The following is a 24,863-nucleotide window of genomic DNA, read 5'->3' on the forward strand; positions in this document are numbered from 1 at the left end:
TGTGGTGTGTCTAGTTTTGCAGCTTTGGGGAACATCTGAAATGTCTCAACATTTCTGCGATCGGTGCAGACTACACTCCGGGGAATCTAGGTCCAGGCCTTCTAAGAGGACAGAAATCGGTCGGGCACCATGGCTCACTCCTGTAATCCCAGCACTTTGGGAGGCCGAAGCAGGCAGATCACAAAGTCAGGAGTTCGAGACCAGCCTGGCCAATATGGTGAAATCCCATACTCTGCTAAAAGTACTAAAATTAGCTGGGCGTGGTGGTGGGCCCCTGTAGTCCCAACTACTCGGGAGGCTGAGGCAGGAGAATCGCTTGAACACGGGAGGCGGAGGTTGTAGTGAGCCGAGATCGCGCCACTGCACTGCAGCCTGGGAGACAGAGCGAGGCTCCGTCTCAAAAAAAAAAAAAAAAGAGAAGGGAAGTCCTGTCAGCCCTTTGAAACTCGGGTTACTTTTCCCAAACAACTTGGCCCTCCTACTTCGAGTTTTCCCAAGAGCCCAGGCCGAGAATCCCCTGCCTTGAAGGATGGCTCAGTGGGAACCACACTACCCACAAACCTATACGTTGCATATCCAATGAGGGCCCAGGAGAGGGGTGTTTCAGTGCCTGCGAGGGGCGCGTGGGCGGGACTTCCGGCTCCTCCTGAAGCGGACATTTTGTTTGTTTCTATCAGACTGCACCCGGCTGGGGCTCTGTAACGCTTGGGTGGGCCGCAGGTGGAGGTGTCGGGAAAGCGCGGAGGAGATGTTGTCCCCAGTGTCCCGAGAGGCGTCCGAAGCTCTGCGGGGACGGAAGTGCCTGTGTCCCTGATCGAGACGCCTGCCGCTCCCGGCAGCTGTCCGCGCCCACGGTCCTATGGCGGAGCTAACGGACTCCGCGCGGGTGGGTGCTGCGTCCTCCGGGCCCTGAGTCACCCTTTCTCCGACTCCGAATCGTAAAGTTCCTGCAGCCCCTGTGTCCCAGGACAGCGACGCACTCTTGGGGCGGGGTCTTATCTCGGTGTGGGTGGGTGTGGGAGAGTTACGGGCGGAGGGGACGGCGCAGGTAAAGGCTCGGGGGTGCTGCTGACCCCCAAGCATTTGGGAGACAGGGTTCTCATCAACACGGAGCAGAGTTTGAGGAACTGTGACTGGAATGGCAGGCTGAGAAGTTGTCCCTTCATTCTGAGGGTGTTGAGATTACCTGAGGGTTTTGAATAGAAGGACGTGATCTTAGCTGGGATTTTAAGTGTCTCGAAATTTGCTCAGGGGAGAACATTAGTTTGGGGTGGGGACTGTGAGGATGGATACCAGGAGACCGGTAAGGAGGCTGCTGCAGTGGATTCCAGGAATGCTTTGGTGGTGGATGTACCAAGAGTAATGGCAGGTGAGTAGGTAGAAGTGATCATATTCTGGGTAGGTTTTAAATTTGAAACCAACAGGATTTTCTGCTCCATCATATGCAGCTATGATTGAAAGTAAGGCATGAAAGAGCAAGGTGTTTTTGTTGTTTTTCCATGAACATTTGGATTTTGGAATGGTGACTCTGAGATGTCTCAGAGTGGAGGCTTCCTCACTTAGGCAACTAGAGAGGAAGGTCTGAAGTTGTGGGGAAGGGGCTGGGCTTAAAATGTCTTTGGGGTGAAGGGAGTGGTCTGGAGTAGGTCAAGGCCAGGAGGTCAGATTTAAGTGGGGCAGTCTTAAGTATGTTATTTCATATCTCTGGGGTAAGAGATGAGAAGGCTGGGACTGGAGGGCAGGGAAGAGGGAGTGGGCATTCTTGAGACTCCTCCCAGAAGAGAAGGGTCCTGGCATTTGAAAGGGTTCTTTTCAGTGTTTGCAGGAGGAGAGAGCTGTAGGGTATGAGGAATTTGGCCTGGGATGGCAACGATGGGTGGTGTGCTATAAATTTGCTACTATCTGATTATCTCACCCTCATTTTGTGTGTTTTCTTTTAGTTTTAGTTTATTTATTATTTTTATTTTTTTTTGAGACGAAGTCTCACTCTGTCGCCCAGGGTGGGATGCAGTGGCTTATTGCAACCTCTACCTCCCGGGTTCAAGAGATTCTCCCGCCCCAGCCTCCCGAGTAGCTGAGATTACAGGTGCCCGCAACCACCCCTGGCTAATTTTAGTATTTATAGTAGAGACGGGGGTGGGGAGTTGGGAGGGATGGGTTGGCGGTGGGGGAGTTGGGGGGGACGTTCACCATATTGGCACAGGTGGTCTTGAACTCCTGACCTCAACTGATCCACCGGCCCCAGCCTTCCAAAGTGTTTGGATTACAGGTGTGAGCCACTGCACTTGGCTTTAGTTTTATTTTATTTTATTTATTTATTTATTTTTTTGAGACGAGTCTCGCTGTGTCACCCAGGCTGAAGTGCAGTGGTGCGATCTCGGCTCACTGCAGGTTTTGCCTCCCAGATTCAAGTGATTCTCCTGCCTCAGTTTTCCCAGTAGCTGGGATTACAGGCATGCACCACCATGCCCAGCTAATTTTTTGTATTTTTAGTAGAGATGGGGTTTCACCATGTTAACCAGGATGGTCTTGATCTCCCAAACTCAGGTGATCTGCCTGCCTTGGCCTCCCAAAGTGCTGGGATTACACCTGGCCTTCCAAAGTGCGTGAGCCACCACGCCCGGCAAACTGCCAAACTTTTTTCTGTGATCTAGAAAGACGTATATTCCAGTCTCCTCTGTTCACAGAGCCAGGAGGTTTAGAGTGCAGTTCTTTGGAGAGAAGAATTACAAGTTGGGACTCTTGTGTGGACTGTGGTCTGTAGAGACCATAGGAAAAAAGCAGTAGTTTGATATGGGCACATTAGCACTTCCAGGGTCTTTATCCCTTGTGAGTAGTACAGAGGGGTTGATGTCTCATCTCCTTAGCTCTCTAGAGTTGGTAAATTAAGAGCCAAATCATGGCTAACCTTAGAGTTAGAGGCTATATGTGAGGTCTAAACCATCCTCTTCACAGGGAGAAGGTGTGTGTTGAGGATTCCTTTCCCTACTGTATAATACAGTGCCCACAGTGGGGTTCATGCTTGAGTGTGCCTCAGCTTTTCCTACCTGTTCAAGATAGAGGTTTTCTCAGTTGCCTGGTGATCAGGAGTCTCTCAACTGGTTTCTCACTTTCAGAGGGAATGGTCTGTAAATAGGCATGTATTTCATGTGTCTGTGGGTGGAAAGAGTCAGGAGCTTCGCATTCCACTGTGTTGCTGACATCACCTCTCTTACCCTCACTTTTGAACCACCTGAACTAAGAGAAACACACACTGAAAAGTTCCTTCAGTGCGGGGAATGAGCCTGCTTCACTCAGTGTTGCCAAAGCCACAAAATACCTTAAATGCCATGCAATAGATTGTCTCAGCCTCCTTTAGTACCTTTTTTTTTGTTTTTCAGGCAGAGTCTCATTCTGTCACCCAGGCTGAAGTGTAGTGGTGTGATTTCAGCTTACTGCAACCTCTGCCTCCTGGGTTCAAGCTATTGTCATGCCTCAGCTTCCAGAGTAGCTGGAATTACAGCTGCGTGCCACCATGCTCTGCTAATTTTTGTATTTTTAGTAGAGACGAGGTTTCACCATATTGGCCAGGTTGGTCTCAAACTCCTGACCTCAAGTGATCCGCCTGCCTCGGCCTCCCGAAGTGCTGGGATTACTGGTGTGACCCACCACGCCTGGCCTTCCATTAGCTCTTTTGACTAAATACATTTCCCAAGAAAGACAGGCTCATTGGGGGCAGCTGCCTCACAGCAAGTTCTGTTTTTTTTTTTGAGATGGAGTTTTGCTCTTCTTGCCCAGGCTGGAGTGCAATGGCGTGATCTCAGCTCACTCCAACCTTCGCCTCCTGGGTTCAAGCGATTTTCCTACCTCAGCCTCCTAGGTAGCTGGCATTACAGGCACCTGCTGTCATGCCCTGGCGAGTGTACAGTAATTTTTGTATTTCTAGTAGAGACAGGGTTTTGCTATGTTGGCCAGGCTAGTCTCCCAGAATGCTGGGATTGCAGGTGTTAGCCACCATGCCCTGCCAGCAAGTTCTTACCAAAGGTTTACTCTAAGGTAAGTTGTTCTAACACAGGAAGTGTTTCTACTCACAATCCCTATACTGGTGTACCTTATCTTATTGTGCTTCACTCTATCACACTTTGCAGATACTGTGTTTTTTACAAATTGAAGGTTTGTGGCATCCCTGAAGTCATACATTGGCAATTCTTGTAATATTTCAAACGTTTTCATCCTTATTATACCTGTTATGGTGATCTGTGATCAGTGATCTTTGGTGTTATTATTGTAATTGTTTTGGGCCATCATGTGGCACCACAAGCCACACTTACATGAGATAGGCAGGCTTAATTGTTAAATGTGGCTGGGCACGGTGGCTCATGCCTATAATCCCAGCATTTTGGGAGGCTGAGGCGGGTGGATCACGAGGTCAGGAGATCGAGACCATCCTGGCTAACACGGTAAAACCGTGTCTCTACTAAAAGTACAAAAAATTAGCCGGGTGTGGTGGTGGGCACCTGTAGTCCCAGCTACTCGGGAGGCTGAGGCAGGAGAATGGCATGAACCCAGGAGGCGGAGCTCGCAGTGAGCCAAGATCGCGCCACTGCACTCCAGCCTAGGCAACAGTGCAAGAATCCATCTCAAAAAAAAAAAAAAATTGCTAAATGTATGTGTCTTCTCACTGCCTCACTGACCAGCTGATCCCCATCCTTCTTCCTCTCTTCAAGTGTTCCTATTCCCTGATGTACAGCAATATTGAAATCAGGTCAGTTAATAACCCTACAGTGGCCTCTAAGAGTTCAAGTTAAAGGAGTAGTTACACATCTCTCACTTTAAATCAGGGATGTCCAGTCTTTTGGCTTCCCTGGGCCTCCAGCACTAGGGGTTGCATTTCAACATGAGATTTGTAGGGGATACACATCCAATCCATATCAAACAGTGGTACAATGTGCAACAAAGAAATGGAAGAGGGTTGAGGATACCTGAGATCTGCATGTGGTTTGAGGTGTCTGTGATTGAAAAAAGGAACAGGGCCAGACTGGGAGGCTTTCAGAGCAACAATAGGGCTTTCCTTGGCAGTGGGGCCATTGATGTTTTGGAGCAAGATGGGATACTGATTGTTGGCAAGCACTTTTTTTTTTTTTTTTTTGAGATAGAGTCTCACTCTGTTGCCAGACTGGAGTGTAGTAGCACAATCTCGGCTCACTGCAACCTCTGCCTCCCAGGTTCAAGCAGTTCTCCTGCCTCAGCCTCCCAAGTAGCTGGGACTACAGGCACACACCACTATGCCCAGCTAATTTTTGTATTTTTTTTTTTTTTTTTTTTTAGTAGAGATGGGGTTTCACCATGGTGGCCAGGATAGTCTCGCTCTCTTGACCTCGTGATCTGCCCTCGGCAAGCACTCTTAATGCTATGTGTAGAGTGACATCTGGGGAGTCCAGGGAGATGGCGTGGGCCAGTAGGGTGGGAGGGAAGCTGGAGATGTGAGGGAGACATAGTCCAGAGAGTGATGTGTATGAGAGGAGGGAGTGTGAGCTGATGGTCCTGTGATTTGGGGCTTAACTGAGAAAAATGAGCCTAGGTTCATACCTGGGATTTGTGATCTTGGGTACCCCAGGGGAGTTGGCTGGCTCAGAGTGTAAATGGCATTTATCTGTCAGCCTGTCTTGTCGTGGTGGGCTGACACAGTGATTGCTGGGGTGATCAGGAGAGAGTGAGCACCAGTGGTACTAGTGCCTGGTATCTCTGACTTGGGAACCTGGGAGGTTAGTTAGCAGGATGTTGTGGGTAGGTAGACTGGGGATCATTGTTCAAGAGACTTTTTATGGTGCTTCCTGTCCCTTTTGTTGCAGGGCTGTGTGGTCTTTGAGGATGTGTTTGTATACTTCTCTTGGGAAGAATGGGAGCTTCTTGATGATGCTCAGAGACTTTTGTACCATGATGTGATGCTGGAGAACTTTGCACTTTTAGCTTCACTGGGTAAGGTCCTCATGCTTTTCTCCTGTTACCACTCTGTTCTTCCTATGGTCGGATCATGAGCACCGCTTCCTTCACCAGTTTCCTGGAGTAGGTGCTCAGGGTGCCAGGGCTAAGCTGTATGGAGTGTCCTCCCTACTTGCTAAGTAGTCCTGAAGCCATGCAGCCAAGGGTTTGGGGTCATGAGACTTGTGGTTTGCCCAGTGGATCTCACTAGGTCTGTTCACTTTCTGTACTGGTGACTCTGTCCAAAATTATGATGCCTCTGTGCCCAACGTTCTGCCCCTTTCTCCAGGTGACATTTTCTTTTCTTTTTTTTTTTGAGTCAGGGTCTGGCTCTGCCCAAGCTGGAGTGCAGTGGCACGATCTCAGCTCATTGCAACCTCTACCTCCCAGGCTCAAGCCATCTTCTCACCTCAGCCTCCTGAATAGTTGGGACTACAGGCACACACTGCCACGCTCAGCTAATTTTTTTGTAGAGAGGAGGTTTCGCCATGTTGCCCAGGCTGGTCTTGAACTCCTGAGCTCAAGTAATACCCTGACTTGACTTCTGAAAGTGTTGGATTACAGGTGTGAGCCACTGCGCCCAGCTCAGGTGACATTTTCTAGGGCCTGAACTTGTCAGGAGTTACAGGCACTTACATAGTCACTTATAGGGACCTTTGGGTTATTCCTGCACAACTCCTCCCAGGTTATTTTTCCTACCTGAAGTCCATCATAGGGTGGTTTGCCATGGGCCAGTGCTGGCTGCTCACCTGTTCTGACTTTCCCTTAGGAATTGCATTTTCCAGATCACGTGCAGTCATGAAACTAGAGCAAGGAGAAGAGCCCTGGGTGTATGACCAGGTGGATATGACTTCCGCCACAGAAAGAGAGCCCCAGAGGGGACTTAGACCTGGTGAGTGGACATCGGGGAAGGGCATGATGTCAAAGCTGGGTTCAAAACTGGCAACGTTAACTGTTCACATCAGTGTTTGTTTCCAGGGCCAGTGGCCACACAGCATTTCTATCTGTCCTTCCCTGTTCTTGACACGAAGATATATCATTTCTAGTTTGTTAGCCGCTTGCCATCCTCACCTCTGGCCTTCACCTTACACCCATGTTTTCCCACTACTCTGTCTGCATTGTTTTGGCAATATTGACCTGCAATTAATGTTCACAAGATGTGCATATATTCTTAAATAGTCTTTGAACACCAGCTGCTCACTTGTAGTTGGATTTTCCTGGGACTGGATACATTTTTCATAGCACTCACGAGTCACTAACAGTCAAGACCCTAGTGGAAGCCATTTGTTTGGTTCCATTCTTATATCCTGGCCGTTCATTGGCCCTCCCGCATGGTATGACCTCTAGAGGCTCACTACCTCAAAGCTGTTCCTTCCTCACTCTGACCATGCCTCTCATCCTGAAAACAGTTCCATGAACTTATTCCTGCGTGTGTCAAATGCACATATACGATGGGGTTGCCCCTTCCCACCTGTAAACATGCATTTAATCAGCATTTCTGTGTCTTCAGGTTGTTGGCATGGAGTGGAGGATGAGGAGGTATCTTCTGAGCACAGCATTTTTGTAGCAGGAGTGTCACAGGTCAGGACTCTCGTGGCAGAGCTGCAGACTCACCCATGTGACATACGTGGCCCAATATTGAAAAATACCTTATACCTGGCTAAGTACCGTGGGGGAAAAGCCAGGCAGAAACCATACTTGTGCGGGGCATGTGGAAAGCAATTCTGGTTCAGTCCAGACTTTGACCAGCACCAGAACCAGCCCAATGCAGGGAAACTCTTCCCAAGGAAGAAGGGCAGAGACTCTGTGAAAAGCTGCAGAGTCCATGTGCCAGAGAAGACCCTCACATGTGGGAAAGGTGGGAGAGACTTTTCAGCCACATCTGGCCTTCTTCAGCATCAGGCCTCTCACAGCAGGATGAAGCCCCACAAGAGCACTAAGCCTGTGAGTGGCTTTCTCATGGGACAGAAGTATCACAAGTGTGGTGAATGTGGGAAAGCCTTCACCCGCAAAGACACACTTGCTCGGCATCAGAGAATCCACACTGGAGAAAGGCCTTATGAATGTAACGAATGTGGGAAATTCTTCAGCCAAAGCTACGACCTCTTTAAACACCAGACAGTTCACACTGGAGAAAGGCCATATGAGTGCAGCGAATGTGGGAAATTCTTTAGACAAATCTCCGGCCTGATTGAGCACAGTCGAGTTCACACAGGTGAAAGACTCTATCAGTGTGGCAAATGTGGGAAATTCTTTAGCAGTAAGTCTAATCTCATTCGACACCAGGAAGTTCACACAGGAGCCAGGCCTTATGTATGCAGCGAATGTGGGAAAGAGTTCAGTCGGAAACACACGCTTGTTCTGCACCAACGAACTCACACTGGAGAAAGGCCTTATGAGTGCAGTGAATGTGGGAAGGCCTTTAGCCAAAGCTCCCACCTTAATGTACACTGGAGAATTCACAGCAGTGATTATGAGTGTAGCAGATGTGGTAAAGCTTTCAGCTGCATCTCCAAACTCATTCAGCACCAGAAAGTTCACTCTGGAGAGAAGCCTTATGAGTGCAGCAAGTGCGGGAAAGCCTTCACTCAAAGACCCAACCTCATCAGGCACTGGAAAGTCCACACTGGGGAAAGACCTTATGTGTGTAGTGAGTGTGGGAGAGAGTTCATCCGGAAACAGACACTTGTTCTGCACCAGAGGGTTCATGCTGGAGAAAAGCTTTAAGAGTGTAGCAAATGTGGGGAAAGTACTAGACCAGTGCCCCTGACTTACTGTATGGTGGGGAATAGCAGTAGTTAATGAGTGCAGCAGATGCAGGAAAGCCTTCCCCTGGAGGCTGAACCTTACCCGCCATTGGGAATTTCATACCGGACACAGGCCTTAGCAGTCCAAGCAATGTGCTGTCTCTGTTCAACCTAACAGCTCACTCTAGAGTGGAACTCTGGGAGCAGCCATTGGGAGGGAACCATCAGTCAGAAGTGAAACTTCATAGATATGGACATTCCCACTGGGGAGGTTCCCTGTGAGCGCCAAGTATGTGAGATGCTTTCAACAGCTGTGTTGCACTTTTTAAATGGCTATTGGCCTTTGCTGGGGCAGGAGCCATCTGCTCCTACCATCTGGCAGAATCATACTGCGTTTACCATTTACCCCAGCATGCTTGTGACGGGCAGACCTCTCTTCTCTCCCCAGTCCCTGAAAGAAGTTTTGAGTGGTCTCACAGCCCACTAGTGGTCTTAATTTCCTCTCTTTTGATGTAAATGGCATGGAAATAATCAGCTTTGTTCAAGAGGACACAGAAGGATTCTGCAAATAGCCTGCAGAGACCTACCTGCGTTGATTGGTTTCATATGATGCTCATTATGGATACATCCAATATCCAAGTCACCCAGCTCTGGAACTGCCTGCTTCACATTGCTCATGATAATAAAGGCCTGTTCTTTAAGCCACCATTAATGTTGTGGGTTCTGTTTATTGTTTGGAGTTTATTGAGGAAACAGTTGTGTTCTCAGCATGAACAAGTTAACAGCTTTGGTGGGAGTCCTTATTTTCTGTCTCTTAGAGCGTATGGCAGAGAACAGCTCTGATTACAGCTTTGACCTAATTTGCATTGCTGTTCAAGGCCTTCTAAGACAGACTGCAGGGCTTTTTGAGACAAATCATGTGACCTGGATGCCAGTTTTACTGTAGGTTTGGAGGTAACCATGAAGAGAGATCAGTTGTAACAACTTTTAGAGCACCTGGGAGCATGAGTTTGGTCACTGGTTCCCATCCAGTGTTGCATATTTCCAAGCACTTAGTGGGAAGCTGGCCCCTGCTTCTTGTCAAGGAGTCTGTGTTCAGAATTTAATAGGCAGGTGTCCTTGTCTGGAGGACCTCTAGGAGCCAGGTGGTAATTATAATTGGTATAGAAACACTGGGTGTGACTAATAGGGAGTTGAAGAGATTGCAGCACACTACAAGGGATGTGCCACTTCTTTTTTTTTTTGAGACAGAGTTTTGCTCTTGTTGCCTAGGCTGGAGTGCAATGGCGCGATCTTGGCTCACTGCAACCTCCACGTCCTGGGTTCAAGTGACTGTCCTGCCTCAGCCTCCTGAGTAGCTGGGATTACAGGCATGCGTCACCTATGCCCGGCTAATTTTTTTTGAGACAGAGTCTTGCTCTGTCGCCCAGGCTGGAGTGCAGTGGTGCAATCTTGGCTCACTGCAAGCTCCACTTGCCAGGTTCACGCCATTCTCCTGCCTCAGCCTCCCGAGTAGCTGGGACTACAGGTGCCCGCCACCACACCTGGCTAATTCTTTTGTATTTTTTAGTAGAGACGGGGTTTCACCATGTTAGCCAGGATGGTCTTGATCTCCTGACCTTGTGATCCGCCTGCCTCGGCCTCCCAAAGTGCTGGGATTACGGGCGTGAGCCACTGCGCCCAGCCCTAATTTTGTATTTTTAGTAGAGACAGGGTTTCTCCATATTGGTCAGGCTGGTCTCAAACTCCCGACCTCAGGTGATCCGCCTGCCTCGGCCTCCCAAAGTCCTGGGATTACAGGCATGAGCCACTGCACCCAGCCTGGGATGTGCCACTTCTAAAGGTACACGCTCAGATGTTCCCATACTATGACTATATAGGATGAGAGTATACAGAAAGTTTCAGAACCTCCACAGCTGTGTCTCTTTTGTGGTCAGTATCACTCCCAGGGCAAATCTAAACATTTTATGGATTCCCATAGACTAGATGGCTCAACTTAAGACCATTGCTGGGGCTGGGCACAGTGGCTCACGACTGTAATCCCAGCACTTTAGGAGGCTGAGGCAGTGGATCATGAGGTCAGGAGATTGAAACCATCCTGGCTAACACGGTGAAACCCCATCTCTACTAAAAATACAAAAAATTAGCCAGGCGTGGTGGCGGGTGCCTGTAGTCCCAGCTACTTGGGAGGCTGAGGCAGGAGAATGGCATGAACCTGGGAGGCGGAGCTTGCAGTGAGCTGAGATTTCGTCACTGCACTCCAGCCAGGATGACAGAGGGAGACTCCGTCTCAAAAAATAAAAAACAAAAAAACACACAAAAAGACCATTGCTGGGTGCGTAAGTGGGTAGGAAAACCAAGACTGAAAAAAGGAAGATCTAGCATTTCAGGGATGTGGCTTTGCAACTTAGCCAGTGTTCCTGGTGAATCATGTGGAAATAGCTTCCTTGGTTGCTACTTTTTGCTGTCACTGAGGCAGGGCTGCTCCTGATGCAAGGGGCAAGAGACCATACAGTATATAGGGTTGCCTCTAGGATTTGTCTGTGTTTTCCCAGTTTTCTTTTTTGTTTTGAGACAGGGTCTCTGTCACCCAGGATAGAATGCAGTGGCACTATCATAGCTTACTGTAACCTTGAACTCCTGGGTTCAAGCAATCTTCAGCCTCCTAAGTAGCTGGGATCACGGGCATGTGCCATCACACCTGGCTAACTTTTTTTTGTTTTTGGAGATGGAGTCTCACTGTATTGCTCAAGCTGGTCTTGAACTCCTGGCTTCAAGTGATCCCAGAGCACTGAGATTACAGGCATGAGCCAGTATGCCTGGCTGGTTTTCCTAGTTTCTTAAAATGAACTGTCATTTATTTGTGAACTCTCTTCTTATATAATAATGTAGTCTATAAATTTCCCTGTAAGTACTGCTTTAGCAGCATTCCCCAAATTTTGATATAGTGTGCATTTGTTTTGTGTAAGATGGAATTTAAAATTGGACTGGAAAAGCTCTGGTTTTGTCTCTAGGGACTTTAGGTATCTCATTTTGACATTTAAATGCAGTGAGATTTATTATGTATTGTTTAACATCTGGAAGATCCCATGACAATACGCAGGGCGAGTTTGACTGCTGATGGTTTCTGGTTGGCATACGTGATTAGGTAGGCACTCTGGCTCAACTATGTTACCCCAGAAGGGCATAAAATCCCTGCTGGGATCCTCTGACTTGAGCTCTCCTGAAGCCAGGATTTATCTCTCAGATATTGGTGGCTTGATCCGGAAGTGAATCACATCAGTGTATGAATGGGAGTCTGGAAAACTGCCTGGATTTGTGTCTGACATAGCATATGGGAATGCATTCTCTTTCTCCTGCTGCACCACACCCTTTGCCTTAACAAAACCTCACATGAGGATGCTCTGTGGAGTTTTGTGAGCATTTTCAATTACATTTTTGAAATTTTTTCAGTTGGTGATGAAAATGGGATATTTGCTATGATCTCTGAGTCCATTTTAAATAATAATGGCTAAGGAGTTATTGGGCAGAATGAAATATGGTAGAGGCTGGTGAGGAAGATTTTTTGTGAATAGGTTGGCTTCTAGTCCTTGGGTTGAGATTGCACAAGTTATGTGATTTCACTCACAAACAGGAGGAAGAATGTAAGTGGGAACTGGAGTCTGTGGGTCAGAGGGGATAACTAAATGTCCTGCAAAAGACCCAGACACCTCCCATTAGGCCCACCTCCAACATTGGAGGTCACATTTCAACATGAGATTTGGAAGGGACACACATCTAAACTATATCAGCTGTAGATTCTAGCCTGTAATTAAGTACACTACCATACCTTTTCCTAACTCCATCCTGCGGACCCAGCTAATTGATGTCATGGTAAAAGGGGAGACAACATGATATGAGGCTTGATGTTATGGACCTCCTTATTGAGCTCTCTTGAATAAGACTTAATACTGGAGGGGGGCCGGGCGCGGTGGCTCACGCTTGTAATCCCAGCACTTTGGGAGGCCGAGGCGGGCGGATCACGAGGTCAGGAGATCGAGACCACGGTGAAACCCCGTCTCTACTAAAACTACAAAAAATTAGCCGGGCGTGGTGGCAGGCGCCTGTAGTCCCAGCTACTCGGAGAGGCTGAGACGGGAGAATGGCGTGAACCTGGGAGGCGGAGCTTGCAGTGAGCCGAGACTGCGCCACTGCACTCCAGCCTGGGCGACAGAGCGAGACTCCGTCTCAAAAAAAAAAAAAAAAAAAAAAAAAAATACTGGAGGGGGAGGGAAAAGTAAGAATCATTCAGAAGAAAGGCAACTAAAAATAAAAGAGATGGCCTGGTGTGGTGGCTTATGCCTATAATCCCAGCACTTTGGGAGGGTGAGGCGGGCAGATCACCTGAGGTCAGGAGTTGGAGACCAGCCTGACCAACATGGTGAAACCCCATCTCTATTAAAAATACAAAAAAAATTAGCCAGGTGTTGTGGCGCGTGCCTGTAATCCCAGCTACTCGGGAGGCTGAGGCAGGAGAATCGCTTGAACCTGGGAGGCAGAGGTGGTGAGCTGAGATAGCACCATTCCATTCCAGCCTGGGTGACAAGAGTGAAACTCCATCTCAAAATAAATAAATAAATAAATAAATAAATAAATAAATAAATAAATAAGAAAGACAGAAGAAACCTCAGGAAAACAGAATTGGATAAAAATGTTTGATAGTTGATTAAAAATGACCTTAAACAGGAAAGGAAGATGGAGTAGTTACTAAAAGTACTGAATCCCTGTAAAAATAATTGGTCTACTCAAAGATCTGGAACTAATTAATTCAGCCTAGTCGATAATTTTTCAAAATGTCAAAATTATAAAAAGGTGACAAGTATAATCTCTTCAGCGCCTGCTCTGATTATAACCAGGGAGGGAAATGGGGAGTATTATGACTGAATGATGATGTCAATCGAAGAAAATGACAAGTCTCAATCATTTTGGAGATTTATTTGCCAAAGTTAACGACCCACCTGGGAGACAAGTCTATGCTTTTCTCTGAAGATGATTTTTAGGGCTCCAAATTTAAAGAGGAAAGGGTGGGATATTGAGAAGCACACAGTTTTCACATTAAAAGGGCAAAAGAAAGATGTGGGGGATCTGCATTTTACATAAGATAACACAGAGGAAATGGGGTAGGGGAACAATCGGATAGGCATTTTGTGTCTGACAGGCTGGGGTGACTGCACCTGTAAAGATAAACTATCAATTTGCATTGCCATGGTGAAGTTTTTTGTTTGTTTTGTTTTGTTTTTTGTTTTTTTTTAGACGGAGTTTTGCTCTTGTCACCCAGGCTGGAGTGTGGTGGCATGATCTCGGCTCACTGTAACCTCTGTCCCCTGGGTTCAAGAGATTCTTCTGTCTCAGCCTCCTGAGTAGCTGGGATTACAGGCACCTGCCACCACACCTGGCTAATTTTTCTTTTTTTTTTTTTTTTAGTAGAGATGGGGTTTCACCATCTTGGCCAGGCTGGTCTCGAACTCCTGACCTCATGATCCAGCCGCCTTGGCCTCCCAAAGTGTTGGGCTTACAGGTGTGAGCCATTACGCCTGGCCACCACGGTGAAGTTTTAACAGCTCATCAGTAGTTTCCTTGTGGGCAAAATATGGGGAAGGTGGGTAGCTTTTCATCTTGTAGCCATTTTATTTAGGAACCAAAAGGTAGAGGCAAGTTTGCATGACCCAGTTCCCAGCTTGACTTTTCCCCTTGGCTAAATGGGTTTGGGGTCCCAAAATTTAATTTCCTTTGACAATGGGTCTCATGACCTTGTTAGGGTCTCATGACCTCTAGCTGGGACTTCAAGTTCACCTTCATTGGAATGAAGTAAATGGTCTGCAGGCAGTGAGAAAACTTTACTACAATTGATGATCGATGTTGCTATAACTTAGCTAATGTAAACTTAAAAGGAAATACAATTACACAAACATAGTGATACAGCTAGAGGCGGCTTGCAGCTGGAGAAATATGGTCTATAGAAGAATTTATGGACAGAAATTATGTATAATTTTTGCTACACCGTTACCATAAGGCATTATTGGAATTGATAGGATGCCATGTAAATCTGCTTTTAGTCCTGTTTTAATTGAGCATGCTAGATGGGAATCTTTAGAATTGCTAAGCTCACTCAAGTGATTAATTTATAACACCATAGAATTCCTGGGGGAAATAAATGTTGGCTTGAATTAAGGATCTTTTAGATGCAGGTATATTACTAAAATTCCCTATTTAGTAGTCTAGGATGGGCTGGGTGTGGTGGCTCACGCCTGTAATCCCAACACTTTGGGAGGCCAGGGCAGGAGGATTACTTGAGGCCAGCAGTTTGAGACCAGTTTGGGCAACATAGTGAGAACTCCTCTCTAGAAAAATTTGAAAACGTATTAGCTGAGTGTGGTGGAACATGCTTGTAGTCTTAACTACTTAGGAGGCTGAGGGGAGGATCACTCAAGGCCAGGAGTTTGAGGATGCAATGAGCTGTGTTTGCACCACTGCACTCCAGCCTCGGTCTAGGATGGCCTGGAAGAAAAGGTGATGGATCTGGTAAGTTAACTATAGATTATGGAAGACTTGATAAATTGGTGTCCCCCCATTTGATCAGCTATATCTGATATGGCATCAACAACTAAAGCTGTGCTGCAAGCTCAGAGAGATCAGTATTCTGTACTAGATTTGGCTCATGCCTTCTTTTCCATTAGGAAGCCAAAGCCAATTTTCATTCATTAGGGATAGTCCCCAATATGCATTTACTCTGCCCTCAGAAGAACATTTAAATTCTCTGGATAGGCTGAACATGGTGGCTCACACCTGTAATCCCAGCACTTTCGGAGGCCAAGGCCGGTGGATCACTCGAAGTCAGGAGTTCGAGACCAGCCTGGACATCATGGTGAAACCCCGTCTCTACTAAAAAAAAATACAAATATTAGCCAGGCGTGGTGGTAGGTGCCTGTAATCCCAGCTACTCAAGGTGGAGGCAAGAGAATCACTTGAACACGGGAGGCAGAGGTTGCAGTGAGTCGAGATCATGCCACTGTACTCCAGCCTGGGTGACAAAATGAGAGTCAAATAAATAAATAAAAATAAATTCTCTGGATGATACTTGGCCCTGGATTTAAACCCTTTTGTAGGACAATATGTGGTATATGAGCTACTACTTGGGAGGCTGAGGTGGGAGGATCACTTGATCCCAGGAGCTCCAGGCTGCAGTGAACCATGATGGTGCCACTACACTCCAGCCTGGGTGACAGAGTGAGAACCTATGTCTAAAAAACATATATATTTGGTATACGGGCAAGAACCCCAATTTGGAGGAAAGGTGGAGAATATACTGTAATTTTGACTTATTTTGTAATGATCATGATCAAACTCATAATGTTATCTGCTATTTGGTGTAATACTGGTATATTTGGTAAAATTAATTTGATGGGTTCTGATATGGTTTGGAAGTATATTCCTTGCAAATCTCATGTTGAAATGTGACCTTCAACATTGGAGGTGGGCCTAGTCAGAGGTCTTTGGGTCATGGGGGTGGATCCCTCATGAATGGGTTGGTGCTGTCCTCATGGTAGTGAGTGAGTTCTCACTGAATTCATGCAAGATCTGGTTGTTTAGAAAAGCCTGGCACCTCCTGCCTACCTCTCTTGCCCCCTCCCTCACCATGTGACACGCTGGCTCTCCTTCACTTTTTGCCAAAATTGTAAGGCCCTCACCAAAAGCAGATACTGGCACTTTCCTTCATGTACTGTCTGCAGAACTGTAAGCCAAATACATCTCCCTCTTTTTTTTTTTAATAAATTACCCAATCTCAGGTATTCCTTTATGGCATCACAAATTGACTAACACATTTCAAACAAAGCTTATGATAATACTGATATAGATTATAAAATGAAGTGAGAAATTGAATTAAAACAACCACAAGATGTTCTATCCGTGGAAAATATTGGCTAGGAGAGGAACTGGAATTAACTTTGAATTGAATGAATCTATTGATACTGTTCTTAAAGTTGATGATGGAAGGAGGTAAAAGAGTAGCCAATCTTGTGCATGATTATGAACATTTGTGCTGGGCTATTTCATTTTCTGAAATATTTTGAAGCAATACCCACTTCTCCAATAATGCACACAAAGTATTTTGACAGCTGCCCTTTTTGCTTGTTCTGTTCTATAAATAGTGAAAATGATGTAGGGTAATGTTAAGGAGTGATTTGTAATTAAAAATACCAAGCCAACAAAGGGATGACTGTGGAGAATAGATATATTTTATAACTGGAATAGGACAATTTTATGCTTATCTCTGGGGACATCTGGATATCTAGTTTGACTTTAAGCAAAGAAAGGCAGTGGGAGTTACAATGTGCTGCTTAAACTCTGAAATTTTTTCGTGTCTTTACAGCTGGCTTTTACCTGGCATAAATGGCTAGGTTGGCTTGGGTCATGCAGCCAGAGGGACATAAAAGTCCCTACTGGGAATTTCTATTATTAATTCTTCTGAAATCAAGCTCCATCCCATAGATATTAGTGGCACAGTCCAGGGATGAAGCATGTCCATTTGTGAATAAGAATCCTGAGGGTCATGTGTCCAGATCTTTCTGAGCCCTGATGCTGGACTGTTCTTTCTCTAGCTGTACTGTATGCTTTATATTTAAATAAGAGCCTTATGAGAGAGTGCTTTCCGTCCCATGAGTCATTTCAAATATCTGAATTTTTCAAGTCTTTGTAGATGTAAATATAGATGTAGAAATAAATTTGTATAGAAATGTGTGCATGTGGCCGGGCACGGTGGCTCACACCTGCAATCCCAGCACTTTGGAGGCCAAGGCGGGCAGATCACGAGGTCAGGAGAGGGAGACCATCCTGGCTAACACGGTGAAACCCTGTCTCTACTAAAAAAATACAAAACATTAGCCATGCATGGTGGCGGGCACCTGTAGTTGTGGGCGGCAAGCCACCCAGGCGCCGAGGCAAGAGACCGAGAACACGAGCTGTTCCAGTGTAATAAAATATAAAACAATAGTCATACCAGATATAGATCTTAGATATGATTATATAAGAATATCATTAATCATTAGTTGGTAGTAATTACTCTTTATCCCAATATTATAATAATCCCTGCTCTATAATCATAACCTAGGAAAAACCAGGCCATACAGAGATAGGAGCTGAGGGGACATAGTGAGGTGTGACCAGAGGACAGGAGTGCGAGCCTTCTGTTATGCCTGGACAGGGCCACCAGAGGGCTCCTTGGTCTAGCGGTGACGCCAGCATCTGGGAAGATGCCCGTCGCCAGGCAGACCGTGGTCTAGAGGTAGCAAAAATGTGTCAAGGAACAACACCTGCTACTTGGCAGACCAGGAAAGGGAGTCACCCTTTCCCCAGGGGAGTTTAGAGAAGACTCTGCTCCTCCACCTCTTGTGGAGGGCCTGACACCAGTCAGGCTTTCCCGCAGTTATCCGGAGGCCTAACAGTCTCCCTGTGATGCTGTGCTTCAGTGGTCACGCTCCTAGTCCACCTTCATGTTCCATCCTGTACACCTGGCTCTGCTTTCTAGACAGCAGTAGTAAATTAGTGAAAGTACTAAAAGTCTCTGATATGTAGAAATAATGGCGTAAGCTCTCTTTGTCTTCTCTCTCTCTCTGCCTCGGCTGCCAGGCAGGGAAGGGCCCCCTGTCCAGTGGACACATGACCCACGTGACCTTACCTATCATTGGAGAAGACTCACATTCTTTACCCTGCCCCTTTTGCTTTGTATACAATAAATAACAGCGAAGCCAGACATTCGGGGCCACTACCGGTCTCCGCGCATTGGTGGTAGTGGTCCCCCTGGCCCAGCTGCCTTTTCTTTTATCTCTTTGTCTTGTGTCTTTATTTCTACACTCTCTCGTCGCCGCACGCAGGGAGAGACCCACCGACCCTGTGGGGCTGGACCCTACATCTGGCGCTCTGACGTGGGGCTCTCCCTCGCTGTGTGAAGTTGCACCCTGACTACGGGATCAGCGGAGGAGTTCAACGAGAGATTCCTGAGAATTGCGGTCAATAAATTTGGTGGTAAGCTACAGCACTCAGAGTATTCCGGGGACACCATGGGACAGGCCAGTACAAAGTACTCGGCTTATTTAAATTTTATAAAAACTCTTCTTAAAGAAGGAGATGTTAAAGTCTCTACTGAAAAGTTAATTGAATTATTTGAGGTTGTAGATCTTCTTTGCCCTTGGTTTCCGACTGAGGGAACTTTAGAACTTAAAGATTGGGATGAGATTGGCAAACAATTCAAAATTGCTCATAAAGGGGGACATTTTATCCCACCCACCATTTGGTCAATCTGGGCTTCGGTTCGCTCTGTCTTAGACTCCTTACAGACTCAGGAGGACAACATGGAGACTGATCCCTCCTACCTCTCCTCTGAGGAGACCGAGGAAGTTCTCAGTTCTCTTTCCCCTGAGGATACTGCACAAATTGAGAACATAATTTCACAGGAGGACTTTCACTCTGACGTGCCTGTGCCGCTGCCACCCACACCAGAGGCTACCGCACCCCCGTTGTCGCTTTACGATGAGCTTTTAACTGACCTAAATGCACTCATTTCCCCCAACCAGCAAAACTCAGCTGAAACATATCAACAGCCATTGCGGCCAGACCCTCCTGTCTCTCCTCCCTCTTTTAACGCTGCCGCTGTGCAAATAGCGGATAAGATCAGGCAGCCTGAAAACGAGTCTATAAATTATGTTCCTATGCAACCTGGTACAGAGGCTCTGCTATCTGAACAACTGGGAAAAGAGGCTCTTAATTCTCGGCCCGGTAGGGAGGCCCTCAATCCCATTTCTTCTCATCGGACTCAGTTAGAGTCACAGGATCCCTTGAAGCCTGGATCCTTTTCTGAAAATCGGACTCAGAGTCACAGGCTCCCTGGAAGCCTGGTTCCTTTTCTGAAAATCGGACTCAGTTAGAGTCACAGGCTCCCTTGAAGCCTGGTCCACTTCCTACAAATCGGACTCGGATAGAGTCACAGGCCCCTGTGAAGCTTGGTCTGCATTTGCCGTGGCAGCCTGGTTTTCAGGCCCATGAAAGACCTGCTCAGCAGGTAATCTGGTCTCAAGCTGGCTCTAAGTTTCTCAACTCTCCTTCTATTCAAAATTCTACACCTTTTCCTGCTCCTGGTCCGGTCAACCGCTGTTGCTAATACTACTATTGCCGCTCATAAGCAACAAATTACATACATCCCTGAAAATGACACTCCGCTTATGAGGGCTATAATTCAGGCAAGGGAATATGGGGATCCCAAAGCCTGGCAATTTCCTGTAATTTTACAACCTCCAGTACTTGCCACCCCAACAGTGCAAAACCACCCACAGCCTGTTGTTGATCCTGCCCAGCAGGCGGCTGACCCCACGGCTCAACAAGATCAAGAGGCTGATAATCAAGCCCCTCAGCCCGAAAATCAGGCTGCTCAGGGAAATAATCAGGCTCTGCAATTGCCTGCTCCTGGGGCACAGCCGATACCTGCCATTCCCGCTGTTCAGGCGGTAGTTCAGCCTGACCCCATACGTCCAGGCCAGGTCCAGCTACGCCCTGCTACTTGGGAAAGTTTTTCTTTTAAATTCCTCAAAGATTTTAAGGAATCAGTGAAACAATATGGCACCAACTCTCCTTTTGTCCATTCCACATTAAAAGCCTTAGCAGAAGATAAACGTTTGGTACCCTATGATTGGGAACTTTTAGCAAAGTCAGTCTTATCTAAATCTCAGTATTTACAATTCAGGACTTGGTGGGTTGATGCTGTCCAGGAACGCATGCTTCTTAATCAGGGCTCTAATCCTCCCGTTAACGTTACGGCTGACCAGTTACTGGCAATGGGTCAATGGGCTGCAATCCAACACCAAACTATACTAAATGATGGGGTTATTGAACAACTGCGAAAATGTTGCTTAGATGCTTGGGACAAAATTCAAGATGATGGTAAAGTGTGCCCATCTTTCACAGCCCTCAGACAGGGACAACATGAGCCCTACCCAGACTTTATTGCTCGTCTTCAAGACTCAGCAGAAAAGGCTATTCCTGATAGCCACGGCCAAAGACGTGTTGTAGAACTTATGGCTTATGAACAAGCAAATCCAGATTGTCAGGCGGCTATTTGCCCCGTCAAAGGCAAAATTCCACCGGGTGGTGATGTACTCACCTCCTACATTAAAGCCTGTGAAGGGGTGGAAGGAACTCTGCATACAGCAATGATTATGGCACAAGCTATGGCCTCTATTCGAATGCCTGGACAATTCTCTGGCCAATGCTTCATACGCGGCCAGAAGGAACATGCAAAAAGAAATTGCCCTCGGCGTGCAGGTCACCGTCCCTTACATCACCACCAACAACAAAAAACTTTTCAGCAGCAGGACACCCCACCTTCTACTGTATGCCCACGATGCCGAAAAGGCTTTCACTGGGCATCTCAATGCCATTCCAAATTTGATATTAATGGCAATCCTTTACGGCCTTCTAAAAATCAGGGAAACGGGATGAGGGGCCGGCCCCAGGCCCCATTAAACAATGGGGCATTCCTCAACTCTCAGCCCCGGGCGTCCAGCCAGACGGGAGCCTTCCCAGTTCATTCCATTCAACCTCCACCCCAATTCCCACTTCAGCAATTTGTCCCACAGGATCTAATGGCTCAGCCCCAGCAGGAATCTCAGTACAATGCTTGTCCCCCACCACCACAGGCTCAGCAGCAGTAGATCTCTGTTGTACCAGAGATATTTCTTTGTTGCCTGGAGAGCCACCTATTGCTATTCCTACAGGTGTATTTGGCCCCTTGCCGGCTGGCAGTTTGCTACTAGGACGTTCAAGTTTAAATTTAAAAGGTGTTCAAGTACATACTGGTGTAATTGATTTGACTATTCAGGTGAAATTCATATTGTCATTAGCTCTGCAGTCCCTTGGAATGCAGCAGCAGGGGACCACATTGCTCAACTCCTGATACTTCCTTACATTCCTTTGGCATCCAGTTCTAGTACAAGAAAAGGAGGTTTTGGTAGCACAGATTATCAAGGTAAAGCGGCCTACTGGGCCAGCAAAATTTCTGACACTCGTCCTGTGTGCTCCGTGCATATTCAGGGAAAAAAGTTTGAGGGAATGATTCATACGGGTACTGATGTTTCTATTATAGCTTTACATCAATGGCCCCGACACTGGCCAAAGGAGCATGCCTCCACAGCATTAGTGGGTGTCGGTCAGGCTTCAGAGGTATACGAAAGCTCCACAATTTTACATTGCACAGGCCCTGAAGGACAGACTGGAACTATTCGCCCCCTTATTACACCCATTCCTGTTAATCTGTGGGGAAGAGGTCTTTTATATCAATGGGGGGCTCAGATTACTTTTCCTAAAGGCAATTACAGCCAGCAGAGTAAAGATATGATGACTAAAATGGGATTTGTTCAAGGTATGGGTTTAGGAAAATCAGCACAGGCATCACTGAGCCTATCATACCTACTCCTAAAGCAGACTCTACAGGACTTGGTTATTCTTTTTAGAAGCGGTCACTATCAAGCCTCCAGACCCCATCCCTTTGACGTGGAAAACTCAAAAACCTGTCTGGGTAGATCAGTGGCCGCTTCCAAAAAATAAGCTGGAGGCACTTCATATTTTGGTTCTCGAACAATTAAAATTGGGACACATTGAACCTTCTTTTTCTCCTTGGAATTCACCTGTTTTTGTTATCCAAAAGAAATCTGTTAAGTGGAGAATGCTTACTGATCTTAGGGCGGTAAATGCTGCCCTTCAGCCTATGGGGACATTACAGCCTGGTTTACCCTCCCCCACTATGATTCCTGAGTATTGGCCACTTATCATCATTGCCTTAAAGATTGTTTCTTTACCGTTCCTCTGGCCCCTCAGGATTTTGAAAAATTTGCTTTCACTGTTCCAACCCTTAATAATATCACTCCTGCAGCACGTTACCATTGGAAAGTTCTACCTCAAGGTATGCTCAGTAGCCCTACTATTTGTCAATATTATGTGAGATGCATATTAAAGCCAGTTAGAGATAAATTTCCCCAATGTTATATTATTCATTACACAGATGATATTCTTTGTGCAGCACCTTCACGTTCTCTATTGATATCTTGTTTTTCTGCATTACAACAAGAAGTCACAGCAGCTGGCTTGGTTATCGCCCCAGAAAAAATTCAGACTTCATCCCCCTATTACTATTTAGGAATGCAGCTGGAGGACAAGGTCATTAAACCTCAAAAAGTTCAACTCAGACGAGACTCCTTAAAAACTCTAAATGATTTCCAAAAATTACTTGGAGATATTAATTGGATTCGTCCCTCCTTAGGCATTCCTACTTATGCTCTGTCTAATCTTTTTGCAGCACTACGGGGCAATCCTGATTTACGCAGTAAAAGGTCTTTGACTCCTGAGGCAGATTCTGAATTACGACTTATAGAAAAATGCATTCAACGTCTCAGGTTACCAGAGTGAATCCACATTTACCTTGTGAAATACTAATTTTTCCCACTGAACATTCTCCAACAGGACTCATTATTCAGGCACATAATTTAATTGAATGGTGCTTTCTTCCATACAACTCTTTACGGACGCTAACTATATATCTAGATCAAATTTCTACCTTAATTGGTCAGGCTCGTTCTCGTCTCCTTCGTCTTTTGGGAACAGAGCCCCAAAAAATCATTGTTCCCCTTACCCGATTAGAAGTTCAACAGGCTTTTGCTACTTGCATCGCTTGGCAAGTGCATTTGGCAGGTTTCCCGGGTGTAATTGATAATCACTATCCTAATCTAAAATTATTTCATTTCCTTAAACTCACTTCTTGGATTTTACCTAACATTACTAGAAACACCCCATTACCTGAAGCTGTCACTGTTTTCACTGATGCTTCCTCTAATGGCCGAGCAGCATATACAGGACCAGGAGAACGTGTTCTTAACACAGGAGCTATTTCAGCACAACGAGCTGAACTGCTTGCTGTTATGGCTGTCCTTGAAGATTTTCCTGAACCAGTTAACATCGTCTCTGACTCAGCACATGTAGTACATGTTGCTCGCAACATTGAAACTGCCTTAATCAAATTTTTGCCCAATGATAACCTATTTTTTCTTTTTCAAAAATTTCAGTCTGTGCTCAGAGCAAGGTCTTCCCCTTTCTACATTACTCACATTCGGGCCCACACACCTCTCCCCAGACCCCTCTCGACAGCAAATGCCAGAGCTGATACATTAGTTACTCCCGTTTTTACAGATGCAGAAAACTTTCATGCTTTAACCCATGTCAATGCTGCGGGACTCCGAAAAAAGGTCCCCCTTACATGGAAACAAGCTAAAACCATTATACATCACTGTCCTACTTGTCAAGTGTTAATTTTACAGCCACTCTCTTCGGGAGTTAACCCTAGAGGACTTTCACAGAACGCTCTCTGGCAAATGGACGTGACTCATTATCCTCCTTTTGGCAAGCTTTCTTTTTTTTTTTTTTTTTTTAGACAGAGTCTTGCTGTCGCCCAGGCTGGAGTGCAGTGGCGCGATCTCGGCTCACTGCAGGCTCCGCCCCCGGAGTTCACGCCATTCTCCTGCTTCAGCCTCCCAAGTAGCTGGGACTACAGGCGCCTGCCACCTCGCCTGGCTAATTTTTTGTATTTTTAGTAGAGACGGGTTTTCACCGTGTTAGCCAGGATGGTCTCGATCTCCTGACCTCGTGATCCACCCGCCTCAGCCTCCCAAAGTGCTGGGATTACAGGCGTGAGCCACCACGCCCGGCTGGCAAGCTTTCTTTTATACATGTAACTATTGATACCTTTTCTCATTTTATTTGGGCCACTTGTCAAACAGGAGAAAGTACAGCTCATGGTAAACGACATATGCTTTCCTGTTTCTCGGTTATGGGCTGTCCTGAGAAACTAAAAACTGATAACGGCCCCGGCTACACTAGTGCTGCTTTCAAACAGTTTACTCAGACCTGGGCAATTACTCACACAACTGGCATCCCCTATAATTCTCAAGGACAGGCTTCAGTTGAACGAACCAATAAAACACTCAAAGATCAACTTGGAAAACAAGCAACTAAATCAAAGGGAGATGCTGTTACTCCTCATGCCCAATTAAATCCGGCTCTTTTCACACTAAATTTCTT

At 46.4% G+C, this 24,863-nt stretch overlaps 2 protein-coding genes across 5 annotated transcripts in view; one reads left to right on the plus strand and one right to left on the minus strand.

The window, feature by feature from the left end:
• Nucleotides 1-24,863, minus strand: part of ZNF776 (zinc finger protein 776) — an 82,416-nt gene that overhangs the window by 22,345 nt on the left and 35,208 nt on the right. The window lies entirely within an intron of this gene.
• On the plus strand, nt 612-9,416 carry ZNF671 (zinc finger protein 671). 3 transcript variants are annotated; one of them, XM_055239919.2, is made up of 4 exons: nt 612-886; nt 5,832-5,958; nt 6,731-6,853; nt 7,472-9,416. In XM_055239919.2, exons 1-4 carry the CDS (start codon nt 860-862, stop codon nt 8,686-8,688), a joined length of 1,494 nt encoding a protein of 497 aa, XP_055095894.2. In that variant the 5' UTR covers nt 612-859; the 3' UTR covers nt 8,689-9,416. The 3 variants fall into 3 exon arrangements, with proteins under 3 accessions (XP_055095894.2, XP_055095898.2, XP_063471417.1); XM_063615347.1 differs by lacking the exon at nt 612-886 and adding an exon at nt 4,043-4,744; XM_055239923.2 differs by lacking the exon at nt 5,832-5,958 and having other exon boundaries at nt 653-886.

Source organism: Symphalangus syndactylus, chromosome 13 (assembly GCF_028878055.3).
Source record: "Symphalangus syndactylus isolate Jambi chromosome 13, NHGRI_mSymSyn1-v2.1_pri, whole genome shotgun sequence".
NCBI lineage: Eukaryota > Metazoa > Chordata > Mammalia > Primates > Hylobatidae > Symphalangus > Symphalangus syndactylus.